The following is a 25,762-nucleotide window of genomic DNA, read 5'->3' as shown; positions in this document are numbered from 1 at the left end:
AATTAAAATAATCTATTTGAATCAATAATGATTTAGCATGACTACTGTTTAATAAGATTTTGAGTTTTTCTGCCTCATAAAATTATGAGTTGGCAAATTGTTATCTGCTATAATTCATTCCAATGATACATGAACAAGAATTCCCAAATAGGAATTTGATTAGAAAGAATTATGGCCTAAATGGAAATTTAAAAACTAAACCAATAATTTATTTCATTCTTAGAGATTGTTATGGCCAATAGTTAGAACCATAATATAAAAATCAAAATAATGTTGTAATGAACTTCTATTATATTTGAATTATTGTTTACATTTATAAATGTTTGTTGCTATGCTATTTTTTTATAATTGATTATTTTAAATCAATCCTGGCCTTGTACTCTTTTAAAATTTGTCATTTCTTTCAATCTATTTTTCTATTTTACAATTTTACAATAAAAGACTTCATAATAGCCAAAGAAGAAAAAGCCATTGATTGTATACTTTGGATAGATCATTTGATATGTGACTGTATCTCAATAAAACTGCTTAGTAAGCAAATAAATAATTGTGCAAGTTAGCCAGAAATAGCAGCTATGTATAGGAGGGGAAACAGAGATTGAGAGGTGAGGAATTTTCTTGTTTGGTTTGTCTTTTTTTATTATTATTATTGAAATAATGAAAATGCTTTAATAATGATTGAAGTGATGGATGCACAACTCTGTGATTACACCAAATATCACTGATTGTACACTTTGGGTAAATTGCATGCTTTATTAATATGTATCAATAAAGTTGATTTGTATAAAAAAGAAACAAATGTTTTGTGCTTGAAAATAAAATCTTTGTAATAATTAAGAGTCTTCCATTAATGGAATGTGTAACCCTGATTAGGATATTTGTCCCTAAAATGTAAGTGAGACATGGTGGGTACCCTTGCAAGGTATAAGCATACACAGCTCTTTAGATCTGTGAGCCTCAAACTTTAATATGTATATGAATCATCTGGGTATCTTTTTTTTTTTTTTAAGATTTATTTATTTATTTCTCACCCCTCCCCCCCACCACCCCGGTTGTCTGTTCTCTGTGTCTATTTGCTGCTGCTTCTTTGTCCGCTTCTGTTGTTGTCAGCGGCACAGGAATCTTTGTTTCTTTTTGTTGCGTCATCTTGTTGCGTCAATTCTCTGTGTGTGCAGTGCCATTCCTGGGCAGACTGCACTTTCTCTCACGCTGGACGGCTCTCTTTACGGGGCGCACTGCTTGCGCGTGGGGCTCCCTGCGCATGGGCCAGCTCCACAGGGGTTAAGGAGGCCCAGGGTTTGAACCGCGGACCTCCCATGTGGTAGACGGACATCCTAACCACTGGGCCAAGTCCGCGGCCCCTGGGTATCTTTTTATAATATAGTTTGTGATTGAGAATATCTGGAATGGGACCTGGATTCTGAATTTCTAACAGACTCTCAGGTGCCGTTGATACTGCTAGTCCCCAGATCACCCTTTGAGTAGCAGGGCTTTAACAACTTTGTAAATTCTACCCACACCTAGGTCTTTTTGCTCTGTTTTTCTCTAATTGCTCATTGGGGTGGTAAGGCAAATTGAGCAAAAGATTATGGATGAATTACAGGTAGTTTGTCATCTTTAACAGAACCAAAAACACTTAAAAGTCAAGTAAGTTGATTATGGATCAACAAAACTCTATTCCAAAGAGAGCTAGAAAATTAAATAAACCTTGTTTAGAAATCAGAGTGTTAAGTGAATGGCTACTTTTGCAGCTTCTGCAAATCATATTGGAGAACTGAACTGTAAAGCAAAATGTCTTTCTTAAAGGACAAATAGAATATTTGAGTAATAAAGAAGTTATGTATACGTACAGGAAAGCAAGATGTAGTCCTGAAAGATCCCTAAAAATTCCCTTGTGAATTCCTCTCCCCTACCACCACACTTTTTGTTGATTTTCAGCTAATTTGTTAGCTCCAAACATTTAAGATGATGTCTATACAATAGGGACCCATGAAATAAGCCTCTGGATACCCTGGCAGATGGGCACTAAACCTGGTGAATTAGTTTCCTGTGGCTGCTATAACAGATTACCACAAACTTAATGACTTAAAACAATATAAGTTTATTACAGTTCTTAGAGGTCAGAAGACTGAAATGGGTCTCACTGGGCAAAAATCATTGTGTTGGCAGAGCTGTATTCTTTATAAAGGCTCCAGGAGACCATTAGTTTCCCTTGCCCTTTTCTACTTCTGTAGGCTACCTGCATTCCCTGGCTCTAGGCTCTATCCATCTTCAAAGCCAGGAGCATCTTTCAGTTTCTCTCTGACCCTGACTCTGACCCTCTCTTGCTGTTTCATTTATGAGGAACTTTGTGGTTATGTTGAGTGTACCCAGATAATCCAGAATAATCTTTCCTGTCTCAAGAGCCTTAAATTAGTTACGCCTGCAAAGCCTTCTTTGCCCTGTAAGTTAATATATTGACAGGTTTCAGGGATTAGGACCACCCTCAAAATCAGTGGTTCGCTAGAAGGACAAGTTCATTCATTCATTAGAAAGACTCTCAGGACTCAGAAAACCTGTTATACTCAGTTATGATTTAATACAGTGAAAGGAAAAAGATACAGAGAAGCCAGGAAAGACCAGGGATGAATGAAGTTCCAGTTGTGCTGTCATTGGAGTCTTATGGACAGTGCTTAATTCTCTCAGCAATGATGTGTGACGGCATGTGTGAAGTACTGCCAACCAGGGAAGCTCATCCAAGCCTTGGCATACAGGGTTTTTATTGAGGATCATTCACATAGTCATAGCTGAGTGTCTACAGGGCTGGCCTTAGTTAGTCTCCAGCCCATCCAGAGGTCAAGTGATAATGCAAGGCCAATGATAATTCACGTTGATGGTGTAGACTATCTGGCATAACCCAAGGCCTCAGGTAAACAGACACTGTTAGGCAGGATATTCCAAGGGCCTGGAGTTTATCTCCCAGGAGCCATTCAAGGGCCAAATCCTTTTGAATGTGCAAGGTTTGTACATTTTTGTTTTGAAATTTATCATTTATGTTGTTGGATACAATCTATACTTTTTTTTGACAGGTTTCTTTAAAGATTGTTTTGGTATTTAATGATTGCATGGTGTTGAGGTTTATAAAAATAGTGTTTAAGGGCTAGAGTTTTAGCTTAGAGAATGAGATATTTGGCAACATTTTGAATAAGACTAAGAGGAAATGAGAGATCTTAACTCTATGCTAGCAAATATGGATTAAGCAGACAAATCCTTCGTCTTACAAATATATTTATTTGAAGTAGCAGGTACCCTTTTAATTGAAAATCGAAATGGCGAAATTTTAATGTCCTTACAGACAGGATTCTGCTTGTTAGCTTTTTCTGTTTGATTAATAAATTTCTTTAGAATATATTTTATGTTAAAGCACTTTTCAATTTAGCTAATCCATTTTGATTGATTAATAATACTTTTAATTTACTCTTTTCTTTTATAATGTTTTTAATTTACTCTTTTATATTTTATATTTATATTCTTTTATATAATCAAAATTAATCCATTTTGATTGATTAATGCTTTTAATTTACTCTTTTATGTTACTATTTTATATTCGTGTTTTATTTTATTTTTAAAAGATTTATTTATTTATTATTCCCCTCCCCCACCATTTTTGCTGTCTGTGTCCATTTACTGTGTGATCTTCCATATCTATTTCTCTTTTTGTCTTCTTTTCTCATCTTCTCTAGGATTTCCCGGGATTTGATCCAGGGGACCTCTGATGTAGAGAGAGGTTCCCTGTCAATTGTGCCACCTCAGTTCCTGGTCTCTGCTGTGCTTCACCTTGACCCTCCCTTTTTCTCTCTTCTGTTGCGTCATCATCTTGCTGGGTGACTCACTTGCGCAGGCATTGGCTCACCGTGCGGGCACTTGACTTGCCACGAGGGCACTGGCTTGCCACGTGGGCACTAGTAGGCACTTGGCCCACCACGTGGGCATTTGGCTCACCGTGCAGGCACTGGCTAATGATGTGGGCACTCACACAGGCCCTCAGTCGCCATGCAGGCACTCACGTGGGCACTTGGGTGAGTACTCAGCTCACCATGTGGGCACTTGGCTTACTGTGCAGGTACCCACATGGGCACTCGGCTCGCCATGTGTGCCCGTCACGTAGGTACGCTTTCTCGTTTTCTTTTTCACCAGGAGGCCCCAGGGATTGAACCTGGGTCCTCCCATATGGTAAGTGGAGGCCTTATCACTTGAGCCACATTTGCTTACCCCAGTAATGTATGTTAAAGTATTTTTTCTGTTTCTTTATTATTTTTTTTCCCTCCTTCCTCGTCTCTCTGCTTGTTGTCTCCTTGCTTCTTTAGGAGGCACCAGGACCCAAACTCTGGACTGCCCATGTAGGAGGCACGTGCCCAACTGCTTGAGCCACTTTCACTTCCTGCTGGTTGCGTCATCTGCTGGTTGTTTTGTCTGTTTGGTTTTAGCATCTTCTGGTTGCTTTGTCTACTTCTTGCAGTGGTTGTGGCATCTGCTAGTTGCGCTGTGGTGTCTGCTGGTTGCAATGTCTGTGGCATCTGCTGGTTGAGGTGTCTGCTTATTGTGGCAACTGCTCGTCATCTTTAGGAGACACTGGGAACCCAGCCAGGACCTCCCATGTGGGAGGCAGACGCCCAATTGCTTGAGCCACATCTGCTCCTCTCCAGTAATGTATTTCAGGAGATAATAATTGAGAAATGTTGAAGTAAGTTGGCGTTTTCTTATGGAAACTGCTGTATCAATTTTATGATCTTTATAGGAAGAGAGCTTGTGTTATCTGATGGAACCCCCAACTTTGGTTAAACATCCACGTAATAATAACACATTATGACTTTGTTTTCAGTACTGAGAAGTATGTGATGCTCATTCTTCTGTAAACAAGTTGGAGACCATAGACAAGAGTTGAACCCAAAGCTTCCTTTCACCTGTGCTGTTTATTATTGACACCTGTCAGTCATTGAGTCACTTTTTCTTTCTCCGTTCAATATATGAATTTAGGCTTTTTCATCTGCAAGGACAAGGTACAAGGTAATAGGATCTGCCTTGTTTATAAGGTGATGAAGATCAAATGAGACACTATAATATATAGAAGCCTTTGAAAATTATAAAGTTCTATAGGAAATTTTTTTTTCTATAGAAACTTGATTATAATTATGGAAGAATCAAACTGGTAGAGACAAAAAGTGCTTATGAAAGGTCAAGAAGAAATTGACATTTACTCCAACTCACCGTGCTCCCAGTATTGTTCACCACGGTTAACTCCCCTTCTGCTCCTTATTGCCCTAGCCGAAAATATGTTAAACATGAGACCCAGAATATCGCTAATCTATCCATAACAATTTATGGAGCACTGGGATGTCAAGACTGCTTGATAAGTACTTGGTGGGTTGATTAAGAGATTCCTACCTCTGCCTCCCCCACCTTTGAGGGTAGTATTTTAGTGTTTCCCGAAGGGAGATATACCCATGGTGGTATGTGAGAAGATTTTAGTTGATTCAGCTTGAAACAAGGGGAGGAGCCTTTAGAGAATCACTTTATTGGATCTGAGTGGATTGAGAGGTAGACAGAAAATACCTCTAGCCTTAATTTCTGACTCATTGTTCCAGAAACTTCTGTGTCATGCCACTAGCATAATATTTCTAGCCCAATCAATCTTTCCTTCCTTCCACATTTATCTGGTTATCTACCATGTGTCAGGCTCTGCTAGAGATCTAAAATGCTTAAGACCCAGCCTCTAGCCTTAAGGAGTCTAATATGGAAGATAGGTACATCAGCAGGTTGTCTTGGTACCATCGAAAATCTCTTGTGGTTTCATGTTTGCTATGAGATAAATTTTCAGCTCCTGAACTTAGAATTGGTTTTTCCAGTTTTCTGTCCCTCTATTGCTTTACACTTCGTACAGCTGAATATGCCCATTCAGGTTGTGTGCTTTTGTGCTACTTTCATTCTTCCAGCTTGGAGTGTCATACCTTTTCCTCTCCAAGTGGAGGTCCCGTGTACTCATTAATCTTAAAAAAATATTGTATTCCTATGTGTTAGACCAAGACAAGGCCTACTTTTGCTCTTTAAGGACTTTTGTTTAAGCAAGAATTTCAAAGTTCTATCTCTCCCTTCCCTGCACTTGTTGTCAGTGCCATGTATTCGCCTGTGTAGCAGATGTTGCCTTGTGGTGGTGTGGTTTTGTCTTCATGTCAAGAGCTTCTCAAGGGCAGGGATCAGAGCCTTGCTTACTGCTTGCATCTAAGGCATTCAGCAAATTCTTGGTAATATGATGAATTCCAGAGTGTGGAATTCTGGAGGGGCCTCTGCTATGTCTTGTTTCCTCAGGGTGGGACCTTATCTAATTTGCATATCATGCGTTTTAACTGGACATGCCTCTAGAGTGGCATTAGGATTTTCATTGACCCCATATTTCTAAAACCTGCAAGTTTAGAGGAAGAAATCATCTGGCAATGGCAATTATAAACCATAAAAGACTGCAGTTTTTATTAAAAATTAAAATTCAGGTAAAAAGTGAATAATACATTATTTTCTGGGAACTTTCTGTTAATATGAGGATAGAGGAAAGCCTTTTTATCAAATGTTTTTCCTCAAAATTAAATTCATGCTTGTTAAAAAAAATTGCAAACAGAATAGTCTAATGTGGAGAGTGAAAGGTCAAATATGCTCCCACCACCTAGAGAATACCATTAAAAATTTGATGAATATTTCTTCTATTTTTTTTTTTTTTGGATGCATACAGCAAAGACATTTTGATCCTTGAAAGAAACATAATCAACTCCCAAAAAGGGCAAAAATTAATATATAACCTGTTTTTTAATATATATGTGTAGGCCTTTATCTTGATCAGATAAACTTATTAAAGGATAGCCTATGTTTAGTTTTGAAAAGTCTTACTGCTTGTATGATGGTTCTTAAAATTTTCCATCCTTACAGCTCACCCCATGTTACCCCTTTGCTAAAGAAAAAGAAGTATTCTTCTTAAAATAAAAACTTATTTTTGTATACAACTTTTGAATTTCACATTTATCAACTCATTTAATTTTTAAAACTGGTTTGGGTAGAGGGTAGGGATCAGAAGAGGGGTGGAAGCCAAACCACCATAATCCTACTGTACCCAGTTCTCCATCACTTCACTGTTTAGAGTCTGTAAGCTCTGTCCTCAGAAGACCTCTTAGAACCTCTCCGGGCCCTTCCCAGGGGACTTCATTTAAGAAACACAGGTTTCTTTTCAAAGATGGAATGTCATTTAGACAGAGAGGGGTTCTTTGTCTTCTACATATGTAACATGAGGAGTTCATTTCTTTTTTTTTTTTTTAAAGAATTATTTTATTTATTTCTCTCCCCTTCCCTGTCTGTTCTCTGTGTCTATTTGTCCGCTTCTGTTGTCAGCAGCACAGGAATCTGTGTTTCTTTTTGTTGTGTCATCTTGTTGTGTCAGCCCTCCGTGTGTGTGGCACCATTCCTGGGCAGGCTGCACTTTCTTCTGCACTGGGCGGCTCTCCTTACAGGGCGCACTCCTTGTGCATGGGGCTCCCCTAAGCGGGGGACACCCCTGCGTGGCATGGCACTCCTTGCGCGCATCAGCACTGAGCATGGGCCAGCTCCACACGGGTCAAGGAGGCCCCAGGTTTGAACCGCTGACCTCCCATGTGGTAGACGGACGCCCTAACCACTGGGACAAGTCCGCCGCCCAGGAGTTCATTACTTAACTTGACTTTCTTTTCAGTGATTCATTATGTGGCTTTATAGCAAGTTCTTCTTAAATCTAAAATGTGTGACTCTGATACTCCTTTACTGAGTAAAAAGAAACTAAGGCAAGCAATTTTGAAACTAATGGTAATTCCAGTGCTGGACCCTTGGAGGATTTGGGAGAGGAGCTCATGGTCAGAGCAGTGTTTGGCAGTTAAGCCAGGATGCACCAACAGGCTGGCTGACTCTCCCTGCTGGGCCTTGTGCGGGTGCAGTCCATGCAGATTCCTTAAGCTCATTAGAACCCTTCACCCCAGTAATTAGGCTCTGGGGATTCAACTCTTTAAACTCAAGAAATGACCTGATGATAAATCATTTTTCCAGTTTATTAATGTATACTTAACCTTTAGGTGCTGATGTAAAATTTAGGAAATAATAGCACGTGCTTCATTGGGTTTTTATGAAGATTGAAATTAGATCATTCAGGCCATTATTTATCAATATATAGAGTACATTTTGAGCGCTTGATAGTGGCAGTGGTTGGAAGCAGTTAGCTCCAGATGTTTTTTGAAAGTAGAGCTAACAGGATTTGCTGATGGATTGATTGGATGTGGAGTATGATTTAAAAAAAAAAAAAAGGAATCAAAGATCTCTAAGGCTTTTTGCCTGAGCATCTGGAAGGATGATGTTGTCATTTACTGAGATGGGAAGATACGGGAGAAGTCTAGAGTTTGGTTTCAGACATACTTTGTTTGAGATGTCTATTAGATATCCAAGTGAAGATATGAAGTAGGCAGTTGGGAAAAAAATCAACCTGGATTTCAGGGAAGAGGTCCAGGTTAAAACAATGAAATTGGGGGTCATCAGCATAGAGATTTAGAGTCACAGGATTAGATGAGACTCTAAGGAATGAGTGTAGATAGAAAAGAGAAGTACCTTGAATAGTAAAGGGCTCAGTAAGTGTTGGCAGTTACTCCCACAGTTGCTACAACAACTCTCATTTTTATTACTATTACTTCATTGGAAATGTTATAGAACTTCCACGTGAACCATAATCTCTCATTTTCTTAAAATCTCTTTCAGAAACTAAAGGTGTATTAGAAATTTCCATTAGGAATATGGTATTGGGATCCAGGGAGTTGGGTGATCTTAGTGCATTGTGGTGCCCAAAGTCATCCACCCATGAGAGCTGTATGAGCCTGTTCTTTGATATTCAGTGGACTTGGATTTGAGTCCTCCCTTTACTTTGTACTAATAGGAAACTTCTTTGATCCTCAGCATCATCATCTGTAAAAGGGGTAAAATAAGGCCTATTGCAGGAATGTTAGGTGGATTCAAAGAGATAAATGTGAATTCCTTTCTCTTTTCCTCCACTGTTAGGGGCTCACACTCTGGATGAATGGGATTCTTTCTCTGGAGCTCATGGGAGGCACTGATATTCTGTCTTCTTGGTGCTTCTTTTTAAACTTTATCCTAACTACTAGTCCCTTGTAATAGCAACATTCCCTTGTGCAATGTGATTAATTGTAATTATATTACAGACTTTTGCTTTAATTACAGTTTAATCTCCTTAATGAGGTTTAGAAGACACTTTGGTCTTATCAGCAACACATTTATTAATTCATTTTGATTACAGATAATGTGATGAGATCTAATGTTCACTCCCAAAGGCTGTGGCATTCAGAGGGGACATACTCTGTATGGGGCCCTACCTTGCTTAAGCCATGAAGATTGGAGACAGCAGATTCATAAATTCTGAGCATCTGTGGCCCCGTGCAGCACTGAATCATCTCTCAGTAATTCCTAGTATGGTCTTCAAGAACGATATTTAAGGAGTGTTTTTTTTTTTTTTTGAAAAAATATTTTTAGTAGAGAAGTTGTGCATTTACAAAACAATCATGCATAATGTGCAGAATTTCCATACATCACCTTTCTACCAACACATTGCATTGTTGTGGAACATTTGTTACAGTTTATGAAAGAATATCATCACACTATTACCATTATGGTCCTTAGTGTACATTTGGTATATTTTTTCCATATACCCCATATTAGCCAAAGGGGTGCTGATGCAAAATACCAGAAAAATTGGTTGGTTTTTATAAAGGGTATTTATTTGGGGTAGGAGCTTACAGATACCAGGCCATAAAGCATAAGTTACTTCCTCACCAAAGTCTATTTTCATGTGTTGGAGCAAGATGGCTGTTGACGTCTGTCAGGGTTCAGGCTTCCTGGGTTTCCCTGGGCTCAGCTCCTGTGTTTTCTCCATAAGGTCAGCTGTAGACTATCAGGTGAACGGCTCTGTCTCTCTCCCAGGGACTCCAGCTTCAGCATCAAACTCTAACATCAAAACTCCAACATTAAAAGCCCTGAACTCTGTCTTTTGCCATGCCTTTTATCTGTGAGTCTCCACCTACCAATGGGTGGGGACTCAGTGCCCTACTGGCACAAGAGGTTTACATAATTCTTTAGTCAAGTAAACCTATGAATCCAATATAATCTAAATGCCCAGAGGAGAAGATCAGTTTACAAACATAATCCAATATTTCTTTTTGGAATTCATCAATAATATCAAACTGCTACAACCCCCTATTATTAACACCATGTTTTAGTATTGTGCATTGGTTATAGTTCATAAGAGAACAGTCTTATATTTGTACTGTTAATCACATCCATCATCTATGATAAGGAATATTTTAAAAAAATATTTATTTCCTACTTCCCACCCCCCGTTGTTTGCGCGCACTGTCTGCTCTTTTGTGTCTGTTTGTTGTGTGTTCTCTGGGTCTGCTTGTCTTTTAGGAGGCACTGGGAACCAAATCTGGTACTTCCCATGTGGGAGGGAGATGCCCAGTCAGTTGAGCCACATCCACTTCCTGCTTTTTGTGCCTCTCATTGTGTCTCCTCATTGTGTCAGCTTGCTGTCTTGCATATCCTAGGAGGCACCAGGTACCAAACCGGGGACCTCCTATGTGGGAGGTGGACACCCAACTGCTTGAGCCACATCTGTTCCCCAATAAGGAGTGGTTTTAATACCATAACTGCTGAAACAATTCAGAAAGATAGAATGGACCATTTCAAGAGATAGTAAATTCCCATCATTAGCTGTATCCAGGCAAACCTGAGAAAAACCATTTTAAGAGATGCTCTAATAACAACAAGTAAACAATAATAACAGTAGTGGTAGAAGTAGTTATTCTTTGAGCTGCTGTGCAACTTGGTACAGTCAGAGCAGGGTTGAGATTGGGGTGAGGTTACCCCTAGGTTGCCTGCGTAACTTATGCCTTCCTAGGGAGGCTCATGGGGTACAGGACCAGGGCTGTACCAGGGAAGAAAGCATTGGGTGGTCTCCAAAGGACTGTTTTAATATTAATCAAGTCATTAAAGATGTATGTATGTAAATAAAAACCTTTGTTAATTTCCCCTTATATACACTGTTGCCACAGAGAAACCTGACCCTAAAATCTGCATAGGGAGTAGTAGTTTGGAAGAGTGATCTTTAATCAGAATGCTTTATTAATTAAAAGCATTAGAGAAAGTCACTTTGACACTGGAGAAACAATGCCACATTCTTCCTTACTTGCTCCCATTCTCTATGTGCCATGTCTACTCAACTCATTATGGACCATCCTCAGATTTATCATAGCTCAGCTGATAACTACCTCCATATGCTGATGCAACTCTTTTGTTGAGACTACTGTTGGTCATTCTGATTGTAATTTGGGTTTTATTAAATTCTTCAGCCATGCTGCCACAGATTTTTTTTTTAACAAATCATATTATTGATACATATTAATAAAGCATAAATCCATCCAAAAGGTGCAATCAAATCAGTGGTATCTGGTGTAATCACACAATTGTGGTTCATCACTTCAGTCATTCTTAGAGCACTTTCATTATTCTAACAATAATAAACAAAAAACAATCAATCAAAACCAGTCACCTCTCAATCTCTATGGTTCCCCTGCCAGAGATAGCTGCTATTATTTTTCCTTCTCTCTAGTATATTTGTATTTATATTTTGTAAAAACAGTCTTATATATGCAGTGTCACCCATAATGGTGTTTTACATGAGGTTTTACTATAATATACAGTTCCATGTTACAGTTCTTAGTTTTCCTTCTAGTTATGTACATGACCTTAGACTTTCCCTTTCAACTGCAAACACCATGATAAGCTTTAACCATTTTTATTCCTTTCCAAAGTTTTAACAACCTTTTTACCAATTCTGCACAGATTAAACCTCAGCTTTCCATTCTCTACCCTCCTTCTATTTTTTGGTGACTTATATTGTAATTATTAACTCCCATGAGTTTACACAATATATTTAGTTCTTTTTTTTTTATTTTTTTTATTTTTTTTTTATTTTTTTTATTTTTAATACAGTTTTTTATTTATTTTTAAAGATAGCATAGATTACATAAATGTTACAAAAAATATAAGGGATTCCAATATGCCTCACTTCCAACCCATCCCACATTTTCCCACATTAACAACATCCTTCATCAGTGTGGTACATTTGTTACAATTGGTGAACACATTGCTGCTAAGCATGGGTTATAGTTTACATTTAAGTTTACACTTTCTCCTGCATAATTTTGTAAATTATGACAAGATATATAGTGACTTGTATCTATCATTAAAATATCATTCAGGGCAATTCCCAGTCCCCAAAAATGTCCCCATTATTGCACCTGTTTTTCCCTCTCCATCTCCTCAGAACTTCCAGTGGCCACAGCCTCCACAGCATTGATAAAAGTTCTTCCATTTCTAGAATCACAATAAGTCTATACTAGAATACCAGTAAGTCTACTCTAGTCCATCATTCATTCCCCAATCCTGAGGATTCTGGGATGGTGATGCCCACTCCAACTCTAATTGAGAGGGGGTATAGATCCCATGGGGCAGGTGGATGGTATTATCTTGTTTTATATTTAGTTCTTAATAGTGCAATTATAGAGTATTTATCCTTTTGTGTCTGGTTTGTTTCACTCAACATAATGTCTTCCAGGTTTATCCATGTTGTCATATGCTTCATGACGTCATTTCTTCTTACCACTGCATCATATTCCATTATGTGTATACACCACAATTTGTTTATCCATTCATCAGTTGATGGACACCTGGGTTGTTTCCACCTTTTGGCAACCTTGAATAATTGTGCTATGAACATCGGTGTACAGCTGTCTGTTCATATCTCTGCTCTCAGTTCTTCTGGTTATATACCTACTAATGGTATTGCTGGGTCACATGACAAGTCTATATTCAATTTCCTTTGGAACTGCCAAACAAGGGGCTGTACCATCTACATTCCTACCAATAATGAATTGCCACAGCTATTTGACTGTTCTTGTTCATAAATGCATTTTCAGGATCAACAACCTCTAATTTGTTTTTGTAGGGGGCAGCTTAAAACACTATCAGCAAATCTGTTGGTTTTGTTTTTTTTTACTAAAAATTTTTGTTAAACTTTTTACTCTTTTAAGATTATACATTTTCATTATAGAAAAATAGATATGAATTAAAATTATATATCTTTCTCCCTGTAATCTCATGACCTAAAGAAAATCTTTCTACATTTTGTTTAGAAAGGCTTTTGTTCTATCTATTAGATATTACTGAAGATAGGATTATGCATTATATACTGTTTGTAACTGTTTTTTTTTTTTGGGTGGGTGAGGAGGGGGAAGGTACTGGGGATTGAACCCAGGACCTTGTACATGGGAAGCAGGCACTCAACCACTGAGCTACATTGCTCCCCAATGAGACTTGGTTTTTTTCCTTTGTTTGTTTCATTTTTTGGAGGTAACAGGGATCGAACCTGGGACCTCGTACATGGGAAGCAGGCGCTCCACCACTTGAGCTACATCTACTCTCCTTTTTTTTAAAGAGTTTCTTTCTTTTTTTTAAGATTTATTTTTAAAATTTATTTCTTCCCACCCTCTTGTTGTTTGCATTCATTGTATTTGTTTGTTGTATGTTGGTCTTCTCTTTTTGGGAGGCATTGGGAACCGAACCTGGGACTTCCGCTGTGGGAGGGAGATACCTAATTGCTTGAGCCACCTTCACTCCCTGCTTTGTTGAGTCTCTTATTGTGTTTCCTTGCTGTTTCTCTTGGTTGTGTCATCTCACTGCATTATCTTGCTGCAGCTTGCCATGCCAGCCCGTTGCGTCAGCTTGCTGTCTTGTGTGTCTTCTCCAGGAGGCACTTGGAACTGAACCTGGGTCTCCCATGTGGTAGGTGGGAGCTCAGTCACCTGCGCCACATCCACTTCCCTGGTTTTATTTCTTATTTAGAGAATGTGATTTATTTTTAAGAACCATCAAGCCACTTAATTTTCCTTTGCTTTTTATCTTCTGAGATTAATAGAGAACTAGGAACCCCACCAATATTGTCTTTGTGTTTTTTAGTTTTCTGGTTGAAAAAAATTTAAGGCCTTGTATCCTATGAATCATTTGCTCTGTGGTTCCCTTGGAAAGCTTTGAAAATAGTTTCTTTAAATGGCTACATTTTAAGTATTAATCTTAGCAGAGATCTTTTTATTGGCCATCTTCTTCAAAACAAATTAGAAGTTGTTGATCCTGAAAATGCATTTATGAACAAGAACAGTCAAATAGCTGTGGCAATTCATTGTTGGTAGGAATGTAGATGGTACAGCCCCTTGCAGGACTGTTTGGCAGTTCTGAAGGAAGTTTAATATAGACTTGTCATGTGACCCAGCAATACCATTAGTAGGTATATAACCAGAAGAACTGAGAGCAGAGACATGAACAGACAGCTGTACACTTTTAGCACTTATATTTTTATTGATTCTATGATATTTTTTATTAAATCAACCAGCTTCTTTAATTAGCTCTTCAGAAATTTTCTGGCTCTTAATGGAACTCTTTCAGAAAGCTACCATTAAGCTATAAACAGTAATATAAATTGTTACTCGCACCATGTCTCCTCCAGCATTTAGTGGAATTTAATCATTATCCCCTGAAAGACAAGTACTCTTTCCTTCAACAGCCTTTTGGTATGTGTACTACTAAACTGTAACACCCCTATATCTTGCCTGGTGGACTAAAAATATTCACGTTTGTAGAATCTTGTTTCTTTTCTTCACTTACAGAAACATCATTCAGAACATATATTCCCTGTGTATACCCCGCAAAGTTTTTCCTGTTACTAACATTTTGCATCAGTGTGGTACCTTCGTTGCAATTGATGAATCAATTTTTATAATTATATTTTTAACTACAAGTCCATAGTTTACATTAGGGTTCACTCCTTGTCTTGTACAGTTCTATGGTTTTTTTAAAAAAAAATGTTTGTTTTGGTAACATATTGTGGTGGTTTGAAGCTATATGTATCCCAGAAAAACATGCTCTTAAATTTAATCTGTTCCCGTGGGTGTGAACCCATTGTAAGTAGGATTCTTTGATGAGGTTATTTCAGTTAAGGTGAGGCCCACTCAAATCAGAATGGGCCTTAATCCTATTGTTAAGAGTTCTTATAAGCTGAGTGAAATTCAGAGGGAGAAAGAGTCTTGGCAAGTCAGATGACAAAACAGAACTGTAAGAGAAGGAAGAGACTAGGAGATGCTGCCATGTGCCTTGCTGTGACAGAGAAGCCAAGGCTCATCAGCAGCCAGCCCCAGACCACCACCGTCTTTGGGGGAGAAATCCAGACCTTGATGATGCCTGTATTTAAACATTTTCCCGTCTTTAAAATTGTGAGCAAATATATTCCCATTGTTTAAGCCAAACCATTGCAGTTTTTGCTTGAGCAGCCTGAGAAGCTAGAACACATATGTACAACCTAAAATTCCCCATTTTAATCACTTTCAAGTATACCATTCAATGGTATTGATTACAGTCACAGTATTGTGCTACTGTCCCCACCATTCATTGTCAAAATTTTGGAATTACATTTTAAGCTTGAAATGGGCAGGATTTTTCAATGAGCAGAATTGGGAAGTAAGTGCTGCCTTTGATAAGTCTATTTTAGAGTATTCTTACATGATATTAAAGCACATGTCAGAGTATGCTATAATTATGGCTTTTCTGTTTGCCTACCCCAGTAGATTATGAGCACCTTGAAGGCATTTGATTTATTTTACATAGTAGATGCTCACTAAGTGTTTGTTGAAAGAATGGATAAAAGCTTCAAAATTTTGTTATTTGCATCGTGCACTTTATGCTCTCCTAACATGCTATCACAGATAATATTGATATTCCAGTTGTAAAAGTAAATTCTAGCTGCATTGCTTAGCTTTGTGTGTTTACTTAGTACAGAGCAGAGCTGTGTGTATAATGAGAAGGATAGATTGGATGATCAGGAGTTCTAAAGTAATCTCTAATGTTAAAAGCTTTCCCCAAAGTTCAGAATTAATTGTTTGAGACCTTGAACATTTTATTTCTGTGCGCTCTCTGAGAGCAGGAGCTGTGGTTTATAACTCTTGATATCAGAAGTGGCTGGCACTCAGTAGTTCCTTAGTAAATGTTGAATGAAAAGTTGGTTATGCTTGTGATTTACACTCTGTTATTTTTTGCTCCAATGGTGATCCTTGCCCAATTTAAGTTCTTGTTTGTGCTGGAGACTGTAATAAGTTGGGTAGGTACAGGTGCTTTCCATACATTATTTCCAATAACTGCAATGACTCTGCCTGGTATTTTCATTCCCAAAAAGTAGATGAGAAAACTGAGACTCAGAGAGGACAAGTTACTCACACACAGCTAGTAAAGGGCAGTCAGGACCCAGGCCTGGCATGCTGTACTGAGTCTGTACTTGTTACCTCCTCCCACTGTGGTAACTTAAGGACTTGGGCTCTTCGTGAATTGACTTGGTACCAGTAAAGCTGGATGTAGGAAATGGGGCTTTGTGGAGCACATTGTTTTATAGCCCTGGATACATATTTGTAATCTTTTGAGTATTTCAGTTCTTCAGTTCTGGGAAGCCCTGAATTAAGTGTTTTCCTAGGAATATTTCTAGTTGCTTTGGAGTTGGGACATAATGGAGGCAGGACACTGGAGGAGGACAACCAAGTGAGAAAGAAGCAGGTATAGGATGAGGGATTGGGGTCGACTTGTTTGTGTTTTAATTGTGAAATATTGTAAATAGACAAGAAGAAGGATTAGTACAATGACATCCATGTACTCCACACCAAACAAACCAGATTTTGATATTATGTTTGTTTAGATCACATTTTTAAGAAATGAAACATTATAGATGTAATTGACCGCCGATTATATGATTATATAATATGTATAACCCATTTTGTGTTTGAATTTTATTCATGTTGATGATTACATTCATTTTTAACAGCTCTGTAATAGCTATGTAATATTTTAGTAGTATGAATATACTTCAATTTATTTATTCTCCAGCTGTTGAAAATTCAGATTGTTTCTAGTATTTTTACTGTTACACACAGTGCTGCAATAAACATTCGTTAACTTGCATTTTTGTGCATATGCTTTAGAGTTTCTCTGTGGTATGTGCCTCGGGGAGGAATGACTGTGTATGTGCACGTTTAGTTATACTACATCTTGTCAGACAGCATTCTCAAGTAGGGTACTAGTTTGTAGTCCCACCATAGTGCATGAGGGTGGGGGAAAGACGTTAAGTAGGAGAAAGGAAAGAATAAGGAAGGGCATGACAGAGCCTGATGGGAAAACTTAAATATTTAAAGAGAACCAGAATTTTATGAATAGCATAAAGAGAAACTCTGGTAGAAAAAAGAAGACTGTCAACTTAGCTCTTAATTTTCCTTCTTTTAGATAAAAAATGAGTTTTTATTGAAGAAAAAATAAAAATAAAAAGAATGAATTTTATTGAGTGTAAACAAGACTTATGCCAAGTATGCTGAAAATTTTGCCTTATCACACTTTATGCTTCTGAATCCGTTGAATGATCCTTTACTTATCAGGATGCCACATGAGAACAAGCAAATGAATGACTCCTTTATTTTGCTGGGGCCGGTGAAATTTGAAGCATGTATCTTGAAGGGAGGTAAACACATCAGCCCTACCATTTTTTAAAAAGCTATAATAATTTTCTTATGTTGTATATTTTCATTTAGGAGTTGAACTTAGACTTAGGTCTTCCAAAATATAAAAATATTGTGATTATGTCACTAGACCTTTACTCATTCTGGTTATAGGAAACACTATGCATGTGAGGAAAACATAGTCCTGTTTATTACCTGATCATTCTTCAGGGCTATTAGCAGGAAATAAAGGTTTTCTGCCAAGCTCTTCTTTTTTAGCTCTTTCTTGCTCTTCTGTAACATTACTTAGGAAGACATAATGGTGCAAAAGCTTGCAACAAGGAGGGGGAAGAGAAGAAGGCAGAAAGGAAAGAGCATAGGCTTCAAAGTGCTGTTATCTGAACTCTTTAAAAGCTGGGTGGTAGGCTGGTTCTGGTTAGCACAGATGAGAAGAGGCACGTGCAAAAGTCATTTAGCACAAATGACTGGTTGATGATAGTGCATACCAGTGTATCATTAATTGGAGCCCATTCTTACAATTACATGTAGTAAGCTCACTTTTAAGGGAATAGGATTGCTTAGTGCAGGGCCTTCAGCACACCCTGAGGTAGTATGGAAACATTTAATCTTCTGACTTACTGGAGCCATAATCAGGTGACCCTACACTAAAGCCTTTGCAAATAATGTTCCCTCCATGTGGCACATTCTTCTTGTCTTCTGTGAGTTAATCCTGTTTGCCTTTGGTGGTTCTCAGACATTTTTTCCCCTCAGGATCCCTTTATACTCTTAAAAATTATTGCGGCCCCAAAGAACTTTTGTTTACATGGGTTATCTCTATCAGTATTTACCATATTAGAAATTAAAGTTGAGAAACTTGAAAATATTTATTAATTCATTTTAAACAATAAATCTCATTGCTTTGTTAACAAAAATAAATGATATATTTTTATATTTCGTTTTGGAAAACATGGTTAGAAGTGTGACATTGTTTTATATTTTGCTAGTCTTTTTAGTGTTTGGCAGATGGATTCTCCTATGTGCTTTCTGTCTGTTGTGATCTGTACATATGTACATCATGTAGCATCTGGAAAACTCCATTGTATACTCCTGAAAGAATAAAAGTTTGAAAAAGACAAATAACAAGATATCTTAGTATTCTTATGAAAATAGTTTTGAACTCACAGGCCCCCTGAAGAGGTCTGGGGGATTCCCCAGGGATCCTGGATCACACTTTTGAGAACCATGCCTTTGATCTCAGTTTTGTTGTCACTTCTCCAGCAAAACCGTTCCTGACCTACTTTACTAGGTCAAATATTTCTATTTATGCCCTGTTTTAGTTTCCCAAGCTATTAAAACAAATACCATAAAATGGGTATAATAACAGGATTTTATTGGCTCATGGTTCAGAGGCTAGAAGGCTTGCTTCTTCCCAGGGTCAATGTCTTCTGACTGGCTGGCATTCCCTGAGGTTCCTTGCCTAGTCCATCATAAGACAATGCACCTGGCGATGTCTTTCTCCTCTAGGTTCTGTTGACAACTGGTTTCTGGCTGCTCCCCATGGCTTCTCTTCTCTTTCCAGTTCCCTTTGCTAATGAGGACTTTAGCCATATTGGATTAAGACCTGACCTCATTCAGTTTGGCCACACCTTAACTAATAACATCTTTTTTTTTTTTTAAGGTTTATTTATTTATTTTTTACCCCCACTTGTCATTTGTGCTTGCTCTTTCTTCTCTGTGTCTATTCGTTGTGCGCTGTCTGTGTCTCCTCGTCTTCTTTTTAGGAGGCACTGGGACCTCCCATGTGGGAGGGAGGTGCCCAGTCACTTGAACCACATCTGTTCCCTGCTTATCTCTCATTATGTCTCCTCAGTTGCATCATCTTGTTGCATCATCTCATTGCATCAGCTCGTTGCACCAGCTCACTATCTTGCTCATCTTCCTTAGGAGGCACCAGGAACCAGACCTGGGACCTCCCATGTGGTAGGTGGGCATCCAGTGACTTGAGCCACATCTGCTTCCTGTAATAGCATCTTTAAAGGTCCTATTTACAAATGGGTTCACACCCACAGGAACAAAGCTTGGGACCCAAATATGCCTTTTGTGGGGATCATGATTTAATCCCCAACATGCCCCAATAGTGCTATCTATGTACTTCTTATTTTGTAGTATATATTAATTTTTTTTAAGTTTGTCTACTCTCAGGCTCCTTGAGATTAGGGACCATGTATATATGGTTTTTGTTCACAAGTATATCTCTGGCTCTTCACACGATTGCCCTATACTGGACATTCAGTAAATATTTGAATAAATAAATGAGTGAATGCATTGAAATAAGCAGATGTCTTGAATTCATCTCGATTATTGAGTTCCCCTAAAAATGTAAGGCCTTCTCTAAGCTGTATACTTGGGGTCTACACTCACAATATATTATCTTTTTATTTTTATTTGTTTGTTTATTTTTTAAGACTGGTTATTCCTAAGACTGTTGCAGAGCTATTACTGTTTGTATTTGCACAGCATTCAGCTAATACTCTGTTTGTCTCATCATTTTACTGCATGGTAATTCTTTGTTTACTTGCCAGTCTTCCCCACTAGATTTTTCAGTTCATTGACGATAGGGTCTATACCTTATCTTTTTCAATATCCTTCTCCATCCAGTTGCTCTCAGGGTCTTGGCACTTTATAAGTACTAGAAAAAATTTGTCTACCACATCTGATTTGAAAAGATGTGCATGCTATACTTGCAAGTAAATGTAAACATTTGGACCCAAGTTAAGTGATATTTCAAGTGAATTTATTACTTCCAGGTTATTATTTATTTATTTTTATTTATTTCTCTCACCTTCCCCCCTCACCCCCCAGTTGTCTGCTCTCTGTGTCCACCATTTGCTGTGTGTTCTTCTGTATCTGCTTCTATTCTTGTCGTGGCCTGGGAATCTGTGTCTCTTTTTGTTGCATCATCTTGTGCAGCAGCTCTCCAGATGTGCATTGCCATTCCTGGGCAGGCTGGACTTGCTTTCGCGCTGGGCGGCTCTCCTTATGGGGCACACTCCTTGCAAGTGGGGCTCCCCTACATGGGGACACAGGGAACACCCCTGCGTGGCATGGCACTCCTTGCATGTATCAGCACTGTGCATGGGCCAGCTCCACACAGGTCAAGGAGGTCCTGGGTTTGAACTGCCGACCTCCCATGTGGTAGGCCGACACTCTATCCATTGAGCCAAGTCCACTTCCCTGGATTGTTTATTATTGACTTGTTTTGTACATCATTCTTGTAGGTACTTTGATTACTGAGAAAGAATCACGGTTATCTGTTCTAGGTGTTTTTTTAAACATTTGTCATTCATGGACACCATTCTTTCAGGAGACAATTGAGTTATGTACATGTGCTAAGTACTATACTATAGTGTACACTGGAGGTTTGGCCATGAGCAAGACACACTCAGTCTCTACTCTCAAGGATCTTTGGTCTTGCAGTCTAGTTCAGGAGTGCAAGCTTTCTGTAAAGGGCCAGATAGTAAATATTTTAGGCTTTTTCTGATCTCTGTTGCAACTGCTCAATTTTGCCTTTGTGGCCCCAAAGTAACCATAGATACTAGGTACACAAATGAACATGGCTGTGTTTTAATAAAACTTAGTTCACCAAAACAGGCAGTGGACCAGATTTGCCTGTGGGTTGTGGTTTACCGACTCCTGGTTTAGTTCATTTGTTTCTTGGTCTCCATCTCTGTCTCAACAGGAATTTTCATCAAGAGTGCCATAGATTTGTTCACTATGACCAGCTAAAGTGAGATTGTAGAAGAACTTGATGTCATACAAATGACTAAGGTTAATCCTTTTGTTTTTTCTTTCACTCTTATCCAGGACATTTTATTTCCTTACATCAAAGAAAATGTCAAAGAGTATCTGCAAACACACTGGGAAGAAGAGGAGTGCCAGCAGGACGTCAGTCTTTTGAGGAAACAGGTTGGAACCTGTTCCATTGCTTCCACATTCCCAAGTATCTTAGAATTAAGGATTGGTAGAGACTTGGGCCTGTGATGCTCTGAGCATGTTCTAAAATGAGTGCCGTGGATTCACAGGGGATGGAAGGTACAGCAACTTCCTGCTTAGGAATTCACAGCCTATAATTAAATGGCCAGATTGCAGCAGTTAGTTATCTCTAGAATTGCCTCTTTCAAGAGGCTACTTAGACTGCAGAAGAATATCTTGTATTTATAAAACTAAGTACTTTCTGGATGGAATGCCAAAAGTTATATACAGTTTCATCTTTTTTCATTAATGTCTCAAAGTGACAGCACCTCTCACCTCCTCATTCTCCACTCCCTCATGCTTCATGGCATGAGCCCCTCCTGCTCCTGCTGCACCTGCTTTACCAAGTGCTCTAGGTCCTCACACCCATACTTGTCGTGAACCCTTCACTCTAATTCACCTCCAGCCCCACCTTCATCTTCATCTTGGTCTCATATGCTCTGTTCTGCTGCTGTTCTCCCTCCTGTTTTGGGTCTGTTTTTTCCTTCCATGCTGTGTGCTGTGGAACTCCGGTTCAATTAATATTCTTATGAAAGTTGCTTCAAGGGGGAGAGATCTCACATGGTATACAAAGCTAACTCATTGACAGTTATTTTCTAGTTAAGTTTTCATAATAGATATTTTGGAATGCTCTGTAAAACTTTTCTATTAGGAGTTAGAATTGGAAATACAAGTACATCCTTAAGGCATGGGGTATTTGGGTTTGTTGACTTTTCTGGATAACTCACGGTTAATCTAAAACACTTCCCTCCTTTACCTTTTTTGGTGTTTCAACCCTTGTTTATAGATACGTATTCTTCCAATATAGTATATAAACCATCACGTCTTTAGGGATTGGACTTTTACAGTGTCACAGGTCATGGATTTTAGGATATTTGCAAGTTGTGGGAAATTGTAGGAGACTGAATTTGAACCAATCCCATATATTACTTTATTAGCTTCTTTTCATTGCATTCCAGGCATAAACTGATTTTATTGACCTTTTCTTTTGTTTGCTCCTCAGTTATAGTGTAGAGAAAATGATCAGATTTAATTGAAGTATTGATTAGTTGATTATACTAAGTAAGTCAGCAAATGAGATCTTACTTTATCATTATATCATTATATGCTTTTTCTCTTATACACTTTGCCTCTAGGTTTAATTTCTGCGTTAGCAATCTAGGAATGGTAATATAAATTTAGGAATTATAATTCAATTTCTTTTAGAAATTATTCATCCCAGCCCAAGGTATATGATATATGTATTTTTTAAGATTTTATTTATTTATTTCTCTCCCCTTTCTCCCCCACCCCAGTTGTCTATTCTCTGTGTCTATTTGCTGCGTCTTCTTTGTCCACTTCTGTTGTTGTCAGCAGCACTGAAATCTGTGTTTCTTTTTGTTGCATCATCTTGTTGTGTCAGCTCTCCATGTGTGCGGCACCATTCCTGGGCAGGCTGCACTTTTCTTTCGCGCTGGGCGGCTCTCCTTACGGGGCTCATTCCTTGCGCATGGGGCTCCCCTACACGGGGACACTCCTTGCGCACATCAGCACTGCGCATGGGCCAGCTCCACATGGGTCAAGGAGACCTGGGGTTTGAACCGCGGACCTCCCATGTGATAGACGGACACCCTAACCACTGGGCCAAGTCTGCTGCCCAAGGTATATGATATTTTAAGTTGTACCAGTGCAAGGGCTAAGAAGAAGAAAATTGGTCTGCTTGGTTTTTCATTTTACATGATTTTTTTTTTAATATGCAAAAAGTAAACTTCATGTTGTTTATGACTTAAAGGCTGAAGAGGATTCCCACCTGGATGGAGCTGTTCTGATCCCTGCAGCGTCTGGGGATGGGGAAGATGACCTGGAACAGATGATCCAAGCTGTGGTTGATAATGTGTACTGGCAGATGTCTCTGGACCGAAAGACCACAGCTTTGAAGCAGCTGCAGGGCCATATGTGGAGGGCAGCATTCACAGCTGGGCGCATGAAAGCAGAGTAGGTAGATGCTCAAGTGACTCAACGTTTCACCAGCTCCCAAATCCAAATGTGTTTTTCACTAGTTCCCTCTCTCCACAGTAAACAACACCATTTGTACACTAGATAAAATTGACATTCTTTTTATTCCAACAAGTGAATTTCATTTAGTTTTTTCAAAGCTGGGTTAAGCCATTCCACCCAGGTAAATTCCCCAGACCTGCATGTCTGGTTTTTGTGGGATGATTTGAAGGACTTTTAATCCTTGTTTAAAAGAGCTTCCTAGAAAATTCCTTGGACTAAGTCATAATTGATCCTTAGCATGGGTGTTACCACACTGTTGGACTGCTTCATAGGACCTGCTTCCTGCTCTGTTAGAGAAATAGGAATGCTATGAAATTAGGTACCCTGTCACTTTGGGGTTACTCTGAGCATCAGCAGTGCTACTCTGTTCTGTGCTCTTTTGAGCAACTTTCATAGAACCTCTGTGTTTGGAGTTCCTGATAGCATTCCTACCTAAGGAGACTCCTGAGTCTTGTATTGCTAAGAAATTCTCAAGAAGACACTGTCATTACAGGGTTGCCGCCCTAAGATCCTAGATCTAGATCGTTTTCAGTTGCCTATATTCCATTTGTCTCTTTGTCAAATGAGATGTTGTTCCTTTATATACTTTATAAGGAGCTTCTACTTTTTAAAGAATGAATTCTAATTTCAGGACAGTAACGATCTGGGAATATCAGTTACTCACTCTGTAGAATACTCAAAAGAATAGAGTCAGGAGATTGTCCCCATAGTTAGTTCTCTTGGTCTTGGTTCCTTACCTGTAATACCAAGGATTTGGAATAAATTATTTTAGACTTCTAAGCCCACTTTGAGCGATAACAATCTATGCAAATTCGTTGTGGAAAAATACTGTCTCAAGTGCAAAGAAACACAATTTAAATTATATGTGCTAGTTTTGAACTTACTGATCTCTTTCCTTCAATTAGTGCAAAGAAGGCTACATGTATTTTTTTATTCTTATTCAGAATGTCTCTTTAATAATTCAATGAGAGTGAAATTTATTAAATTTAATTGAGAGCAGGGATCCCAAGGTGTTCAAACTAATTCAGTTGTACACGCAGTAAAATTCAAAATAAGATCTAAAGGTTGGGATTTTATGTTGGAATACTTCATCAATAGGGTTGGGATTCTCTAGGAGACTCTCCTAAAAATATATAAATCTAAAGTTTCTTGGCCTTGTTTGTTTTATTTTTATTTTTTAAATTTATTTATTTCCCCTGCCCCTTGCCATTTGTGCTTGCTGTCTGCTCTCTGTCCATTTGCCACATGTTCTTCTGTGTCTGCTTGTCTTCTTGTCTTCTCTTTTAGGAGGCACTGGGAACTGATCCCGGGACCTTCCAATGTGGGAGAGAGGCACTCAACCGCTTGAGCTACCTCAGCTCTCTGGCTTGTTGTGTCTTTCATTGTCTTTTCCTCTGTGTCACTTTTTTGTTGTGTCATCTTGTTGTGTCACTTTGCCACATGGGCCAGCTCATGTTCACCAGGAAGTCCCAGGAACCAAACCCAGGACCCCCTGATATGGTAGATGGGAGCCCCCAATGGCTTAAGTCACATCTACTTCCCCTCTTTTGTTTTAACTTTGGCAACAATCATAAAGATCATTGCATCATTTATTAGCAGTTTCAGTAGTGCGTGTGTATGTAAAGAAATACATGTTCAGAATAGTCCAGATAATATTGTAGAATTAAGAATTACTTCCTATAAATAAAGCATATTACTTTACAAAAAGTACTCAAGTGGTATTTATTTAAAAAAAAAAAAAAAAGATAGCCCCTAACATTTATATAGTACTTAATATATGCCAGGCTCAGTTGTAGGGGCTTACAATATATTAATTCATTAGGCCTCTTAATGACCCTGGTACTATAACCATTCCCATTTGTAAAACTGGGGCAAAGTGAGGTTAAGTAATTGTCCCAGGGTCACAAAGCTAAGTCTCACCCAAGATAAAAGTTGGTTTCACTTTACAAAAAAGAATAAAAGAAGCATAACTTTGTAGAAAACCACAATCTCAATATCCACATTTGTGT

At 38.5% G+C, this 25,762-nt stretch overlaps 1 protein-coding gene across 2 annotated transcripts in view; it reads left to right on the top strand.

The window, feature by feature from the left end:
- The window catches only part of ENOPH1 (enolase-phosphatase 1), a 53,904-nt gene that overhangs the window by 10,023 nt on the left and 18,119 nt on the right, over positions 1-25,762 (top strand). For both annotated transcript variants that reach the window (XM_071215846.1, XM_004472639.4), the window contains exons 2-3: positions 21,549-21,650; positions 23,488-23,690. In XM_071215846.1, coding sequence (XP_071071947.1) covers positions 23,566-23,690 — 125 coding nt within the window. In that variant the 5' untranslated portion in view covers positions 21,549-21,650; positions 23,488-23,565. The remainder of the gene's footprint in view (positions 1-21,548; positions 21,651-23,487; positions 23,691-25,762) is intronic.

Source organism: Dasypus novemcinctus, chromosome 1 (assembly GCF_030445035.2).
Source record: "Dasypus novemcinctus isolate mDasNov1 chromosome 1, mDasNov1.1.hap2, whole genome shotgun sequence".
NCBI classification, from domain to species: domain Eukaryota; kingdom Metazoa; phylum Chordata; class Mammalia; order Cingulata; family Dasypodidae; genus Dasypus; species Dasypus novemcinctus.
This window is presented reverse-complemented; position numbering and strand designations above follow the sequence as displayed.